The sequence below is a fragment of the Eufriesea mexicana genome, unplaced genomic scaffold (genome assembly GCF_001483705.2).
Source record: "Eufriesea mexicana isolate 0111107269 unplaced genomic scaffold, ASM148370v2 scaffold925, whole genome shotgun sequence".
NCBI classification, from domain to species: domain Eukaryota; kingdom Metazoa; phylum Arthropoda; class Insecta; order Hymenoptera; family Apidae; genus Eufriesea; species Eufriesea mexicana.
The window spans coordinates 91,608-98,988 of record NW_016909095.1 but is presented as its reverse complement, the minus strand read 5'-3'; the positions used below and the strand labels follow the sequence as shown (position 1 = coordinate 98,988).

At 33.9% G+C, this 7,381-nt stretch overlaps 2 protein-coding genes across 2 annotated transcripts in view; one reads left to right on the top strand and one right to left on the bottom strand.

Moving 5' to 3' along the window:
* Nucleotides 1–769, bottom strand: part of LOC108547248 (ubiquitin carboxyl-terminal hydrolase 31) — a 12,601-nt gene extending 11,832 nt beyond the window's left edge. The window contains exon 1 of the mRNA XM_017899684.1: nucleotides 3–769. Coding sequence (XP_017755173.1) covers nucleotides 3–752 — 750 coding nt within the window. The 5' untranslated portion in view covers nucleotides 753–769. The remainder of the gene's footprint in view (nucleotides 1–2) is intronic.
* Nucleotides 770–967: 198 nt separating this feature from the next.
* Nucleotides 968–6,900, top strand: LOC108547235 (uncharacterized). The gene is made up of 8 exons (XM_017899664.1): nucleotides 968–981; nucleotides 1,612–1,672; nucleotides 3,190–3,272; nucleotides 4,019–4,277; nucleotides 5,075–5,198; nucleotides 5,270–5,464; nucleotides 6,421–6,578; nucleotides 6,664–6,900. Exons 1-8 carry the CDS (start codon nucleotides 968–970, stop codon nucleotides 6,853–6,855), a joined length of 1,086 nt encoding a protein of 361 aa, XP_017755153.1. The 3' UTR covers nucleotides 6,856–6,900.
* The last annotated feature ends 481 nt before the right edge of the window (nucleotides 6,901–7,381 follow it).

Below are 7,381 nucleotides of genomic sequence, written 5' to 3'. Positions count from 1 at the left end.
CTCTTGAACGCCGTGCTCATCTCTGGATCGTATTGGCAGCTCCAGATGGCCTTCAACAGGAGGGCTAACTGTTCCGTGATTTCTCCTTTTGTACCATATTTTTTAGAGTTCAATTTATTTCTCCTGGACAGGTCGACCTTGTACTGGTCCAGCACGAAATATTCCGCGAGTATGTCCGTATGCGATAAGCACTGCAATACAGCGTTCATAAAACACGTGTTACCGTGATTGCGTAAACCTATGACCCCTGGCACTCTGTCAGGCGGTATATGCGCCGGTCGAGGTGGAGGCACCCTTATGTCTCCAGCACTGGACCCGAGATCGTCCCTGTGAGACGTTTTATGATTCTGCGTGCCCACGTTCGACATGTGCTGGACCATCTTGTTGATAAATTTTTTCCAGGACGGTCTACGGAACACCTTCTTCATACCCGGTCTATCCGGATAGCTATGACTGCCGTGCAATCGGCCTATATTTTGCTGTATGCTCTCTACTTGCTGCTGATGTTGCTGCATATTGTTTCTGTCTTTGGTGCTCGCTGCACTGCCACCGTCTTTCGGGTCACGATTCTGTTTCGGACGACGTCTTAACATTCTGCTGGCACTTTGAAACGGATTCCGCGGTAATGTAAACGTACGTTTTAAACGCGAGGCGGAATCCCGTGTTTTTGGTTCTGATAATTTAACCTCTTCCACGCCCAGCTCACCCTCCGACATCGATTTCATCACCGCACTAACATTCTCACCGTCCATCGCCGGCCACGGAAACACCGTTCAAGCTTCCGCTTGTCGTTCACATTACGCTTCTCGTCAACCGATCGACTCACACGTCTTTTACATGCCGTACGTCAGAAACTGATCGCGGAAAAACATCATACGCGTAACCCGCTCTCGTACACTACGGCGGCCATTTGCCTTTATCACAGGCTTCCACGATTTCATGACGCTTCTATCATAGACTACGCAAAATGGCTGACGGCAGGTACGTTGTGCCTGCGATCGACGCGTACTCTGCGGAACTTGACCAATACTATAACTTGTAGCTATAGTAGAACATTTACTTACCGACGACAAATATCATTACAAATGCACGGACAAAATATAAAGCAAACGTGTTATCAGTAATAAAATACTGGCAATAATGAAATAAATAAAAATACATATGATATAACACAAATATATAATTTGATACATTTTTTTTCATGTTTCGACGACCCTAGTGCTTTCTTACCATTTCAGTGTCACTTCCAACGTTACCATCTTAGTAATCTTTGATCTTATATTACGAAACTATATTATAACACTGTTATTATAACATTATAGAATTGCTATATCATTGATAATATCTTATAAAACGAAAATAAACGCCAAACTTACAAAAGGAAATACGATGCAATATATTACAATTTAATACTCTATCTTCGTAATACTTCGAAGGATTTAAAAAATTCAATTCCATCGTAAAAATATGAAAAACATGGGCAATTAAAAATTCAAAACAAAATCCAAATTGCGTCCAAAAGAAATAAATTCGCGATTACTCGAAAGGACGATTGGTCGATGTACTCATTAGCCTACAAACTCATGTATACAAGATAACTCTGTCCTTCAGTACCGATGGGTCTTTGCCCAAATTAGGTCCCGACCTTGACACGTCTTATACCGATATGAAGGTAATTCACCTAATCAATGGTACTGGATAATTCCACGGGTTTTAACGAGATTTAGTAGCTGAATAATGCCTGATGGCAGGCACATTATGCAAGTTCGCATTATAAGACACATTCCCTGTTGTACGCAACAGGTATACAGGACAACTAGGGTTGCAAATCCTTGCCTTGGCACTGATTTTACCATCAGCCAGACGACACTGACAAACTCGTTGCATGTCTGATCGTGAGGCAGACAATGACTCGAAATAGTTTTGGATCTGATTCAAGAGAGTGATTAACGACAGAGATCTATTTACTTTATCAACTTTGACAAATAGATTGAATATAATTCCTAAATTCACTGCTACATACCATAGAGGGCATAACATAACAGCTGATTTTTTTACACGATCGGTATTTCAGAACATGGGTCACGAAATTCCGTAAGGTGACAAATCTATCCTATACTTTATCTGTGGTTCTGTTGTTTATAATTTAGAATAATGATCTTGGAAGTTATACTCAACTTAATTATTTGTAATTGATGAAAAAAGTATAAATAAATACCCATTTATTAATTAATCCACAAAAATAAAGATGTCGCATCTTTTCAATTACATTATTTTTGTAAGTGCAATTGACACAGTTCTAAATAAGCAATAAATATGTTATATCGCAGTTATACTGAGCTGTGAAATGAAGAATAGTCAATATTTTGAGTAAAATTAAAGAAATTACATACCAAAATTTAATTTTTTCTTGTACAAATTGACATTTTTATTTGTTCCAGTAGAATTAACATTAAACTCATCACAACCCGTCAAATTGATCGATGGATCAGAGAATTGACTAAGAATTATTAGATATAAATGAAAAATTGGGTATACTTATATTAAATAACAAATTACATAAGCAAGTGACTAAAGTGGTTACATTGAATGCGAATTTTAAACCAAAGTTTGAAAATAGTTATTTAAATCCTGGTAGACTTGGTAGAGGTATGCAACCTGTTATAAGTGTGCTATAAGTAATACCTAAACGAGTATTATCTGAAACATACTGCAGAATAACAATATATCATAATAAATCTGAAATCTGAAATTTCAAAAAATGATCAAAAGTCAACAAGAATATTTTAACATCGACCTGTTGAAAAATAATATTATGACAATGAAATTCTTTCATTATTAAATATTTAATAATGAAAAATTAAATATTTAAAAATTAAATATTTAATAATTTCCGTTTAGATAATTTCGCGAGTGAAATATGCAGATTTCAATGCGTTGACCCTTTTCCCGTCGTGTATGAAATTTCATAGAATGCTGATTCGCGAATTGCAAATACTTCGACTTCTGCTGACTGGCTGAGAGGAGCGATACGATCCGAATTCGACGAACGATCCGCAAAATCCAAATGCCTCGGGCGTATCGATTTTCGCCATGATCGTTTCTCGTTACACCGCCTTTACGTTTTACGTCGCGTTACTTTCATCCTGCGTATTTGTTTGCATTCCGCGAATAACTACCTGCTGGCAGTTTGCAGCCGTGGATCTACCGGATGACGTGTTTATCAGGAAATTCGCTATCTGGCGTGGTCGTGCCTTTTTGGCCATTCCAAGGTACCCTTATTTAGATTTACGCTATTTACATTATTCATATTTACGATTATCCTAACTACCACGTATAGTTGTTAACGTTGTTCTATATATTTTATACACGACCAAGTGGCCAGGCAAATAATGTCATTTTCGCAAATTTAGTCGCGTTTGAAAAAGTGACATTTATTTATTTGGTTACCCAGTATTGTGCATAGCTGTTGTAATACAGCTTTTGGTTGTGCTATAATAAATTATACGAGTTAAATTAAATTATTTAACAACGTGAGAAAGGAGTATCCTAACTATTATGTATAGTTGTTAACGTTGTTCTATATATTTTATACACGACCAAGTGGCCAGGCAAATAATGTCATTTTCGCAAATTTAGTCGCGTTTGAAAAAGTGACATTTATTTATTTGGTTACCCAGTATTGTGCATACATGTTGTAATACAGCTTATGGTTGTACTGTAATAAGTTATACGAATTAAATTAACCCTTTGCACTCGAGAGGTGAGCTTCAGTCACCATTTCATAAAATTTGGAAGATCGATATTAATTAATATATCAAATTTAATGTAACGTAACAGTGTGCGAGGTATCGAAGTCAAATAATTCTATAATTCTATTATTATACAATTTTTTATTTACTGTTCAAAAAAGAATCTTTGAATTTTGACTCTTCTATAGCCAAAAAATCGTCGAGTGCAAAGGGTTAAATTATTTGACAACGTGAGAAAGGAGCAAGAAAATTTTGTTATTATTAAGATGGCAGAAAAATGGCATTGTGAACAACGGAGTGACGGTGTACGAAGCGATCTGGCCCGAGTCTAGCTTTTTGTCAGTCAGGATCAGCAAAGTATCCTCGATCGATCTGCATAATAAACTTATAAACGATGGATGTCGTCGATCAGTCATGGACCTACATGTCGACGTCCGTGGACGTTTATGGCTGCTGGATGTTCCTGAAAATTTGGGTTGTCCGGCTAGAGTCATTGTTCATAACTTGAAACGAAATAACCAACTGGTAAAACGTGTATTTTCTATATACACAGGGTGTCCTAAAAAAACGTATACACACTTTAATACCTTATTCTTTCTAATTTATTTGCACTCTTAATCTATAATTCATCTATATATATACTGTCTTTATAATCACGCAAAGTGTGTATACATTTTATTGGGACACCCTATATATATATATATATATTATGACGATCACTAGCATTCGTGAATACTAACTCATTATGTTATTACATATAAGGTAGATATTTATTCAGATGCATGGGATATAATAATTTAAAGAGAAACCTCGTCTCTTGATATTTTTGAATTAATTACTTACAGTCTTAATTAACAGTAATTACTACAGTAATTACTTACGTCTCTGACGTCAGTGATTTAACCAACGTTTTAATAATTTGAATAATTAATAAATTTAATAATCCTTGTTTTACACTTAAAATACTTAATTAATATTAAATGCATTATATAAATGTTAAAAAGTAAATATTTATCCAGACGTGAAGCATACGATAATTTAAAGAAAGTGTTTGTTTTTAAATATGAATTTTTTGATTAATTTTTTAAAGGCTTTCCACGATCATTCTTTTAATTATAATTAAAATATCGCGTTATTATTACAGTCAATATTTTTAAATATTAATTTTAAATATCACGATGTTATTCAGATACGTGATATATGATAATACATATGATAATACGAAAAGAATATTCGTTTCGCAATAGGTCTTGCTTAATTTTTTAAAGTTTGTTCATTTCTTCGCGTTTAAATATTTCGATATTAATTAAAAATATTTAAAGGTGTCGTCTACTGATTTAACCAACGTTCCAACGCAAAACTTAAGAGCTCTCGTCGTTGATTATTCGGGTAATAAGGGGTATATAGGAGATCCTGGTGACGAATCAATTATTGCATACATTCCAGGTGAATATATAGAATAAAACAATAAACTCCTGAAGGAAAATGAGATTTTATGTATGTGGACTTGGTTTCAGAGGAAGAAAAATGGTGGAGGATAAAGATGATTCATGGACCGGAAGTACCTCGTGTTTTCAGCACCGACCTCGCCATTTCCTGGAAAAATTCGACACTTTACTTGACTGGCTCCAATACTCTTAATCTGTTTAGCATAAATTTGGAAGAAGCGTGGAACGATCGAAATTCTTCAACTTATAATGATGTATGTAGAAATTGCACATTTTTATTTTTAATGCAACTCCTTAAGGATTAAGGATCCAAAATCTACGAAATTTTCATCAATTCAGTGATTGAATCTATAAAAATTATATTTTAGAAATAATATAATATAAATTATATTATATTTTTAAATTATACTTTAGAATATTCGCTGTTTTACATAAACTTAGTGTTAAAATGTGTATATCCATTGCTAGTAATTATTAGATTAATAGGAGGAACTATTTTTAGTTTCAAATTAATATCAGAATTATCAACATATAATCTGGAATATAGTATATATAGATAATAATTATGGAAGTATTATAAAAATAATTAGGTACATATTACATTTCTATCTCAATAGGAATATAAACTCAAAACATAGTATATATAGATAATAATTATTGATGTATTATAAAAATAATTAGTTACAGACATATTATTACATTTCTATCTCAATAGAAACATAAACTCAAAGTGTGCTATACATAGATAATAATTATGGAAGTATTATAAAAATAATTAGGTACATATTATTACATTTTCATGTCAATAGGAACATAAACCCAAAACATAGTATATATAGATAATAATTATTGATGTATTATAAAAATAATTAGTTACAGACATATTATTACATTTCTATCTCAATAGAAACATAAACTCAAAGTGTACTATACATAGATAATAATTATGGAAGTATTATAAAAATAATTAGGTACATATTATTACATTTCCATGTCAATAGGAACATAAACTCAAAGCATACTATAGATAGATAATAATTATGGAAGTATTATAAAAATAATTAGGTACATATTATTACATTTCCATGTCAATAGAAGCCACCATGAATTTTACCAAAATCAATCGTCTATTCTCATCACTTGGCAGATCAAAAAACCAGTTATTTTGACTGATCTGTCAATTTTACTGTCAACTTTGATAACTTATATTTCGCAAATTTGTATTTCGTTCAAGAAATGGCGAAACGCGACGATTGTTTGGCACGGAACCAAAATGGGCACGTCCTCGGGGCTTTTCTGCGACGTCGAGGATGGTCTCCACTATTTCATGTCCTTGGAGAGAGCCAGCGTCCGATGGGACACGAAACTTCCTTTAAAGGTAATTTCTTTCCCAAGCACGAAAGGAACGTGCTTCATCGAAAATCGATATTCCCGGAAAACATGTCCTCTTGTTTTATTTCCAGGCTGAAAGTCACTCGGTGCTGGTGCAGAATCAGAATTGCCCTTGTATAAGCGACTACGCTATGGACGGACAGAAGATTCTGTGGGGTCTGATTAATTCACGGTGTCCAAACACGATTGTCGATTCTTCCACGAAAGTGACCGTGAAATCCCGAACCACGAGAATTGGAAAATACTCGGCTTCCCGAAGATAATTCGAAACTTACATTGGCCTTGTCATTAGTCAATGATAGCCATAATGATAGCCATAATGGAAAATAAAGATTAGATCTTAACGCGATAATTTCTTCCAATTCTAAATTGTTCATAAACGAGTTTGCATTAAACTGCATCGCATTGAGATTCCAGAAAGATTATTTATTGGACCCTGAAAATTTAACAGAGAATGTCAGTTGTAAGCTGTTGTGATAAGACTGGCACTCAATTTTGGATTTTTCTCTCATGTATGATAATCATCCTGTCAATAATTGAATTTTTCTATCGAGCAGGCAGCTATTCACCATTAACACTAGGTTTACGGATGCTATCTGTATATCTATTTCTAAGGACACCTGTCAAATTGACAGGTAAAGGAAACCACGTGCCTTTTTTTTAACGATTAGTTTAATTTAAAAACAATTATATATTATATTGACAGTCTTAATATAAGTTAACTAAATCCGTTACCATCGTATAATTTCAGCAACCCTTCCGTTAAACTGACAAGTTCCGTAAATCTAG

What these genes read in the sequence shown, in the direction of transcription:
- LOC108547235 (XM_017899664.1), top strand. An exon ending in TGAAACGAAATAACCAACTG is followed by an intron (nt 4,278 to 5,074) that starts GTAAAACGTGTA and finishes AAATATTTAAAG; the next exon opens with GTGTCGTCTACTGATTTAAC. An exon ending in AATTATTGCATACATTCCAG is followed by an intron (nt 5,199 to 5,269) that starts GTGAATATATAG and finishes ACTTGGTTTCAG; the next exon opens with AGGAAGAAAAATGGTGGAGG.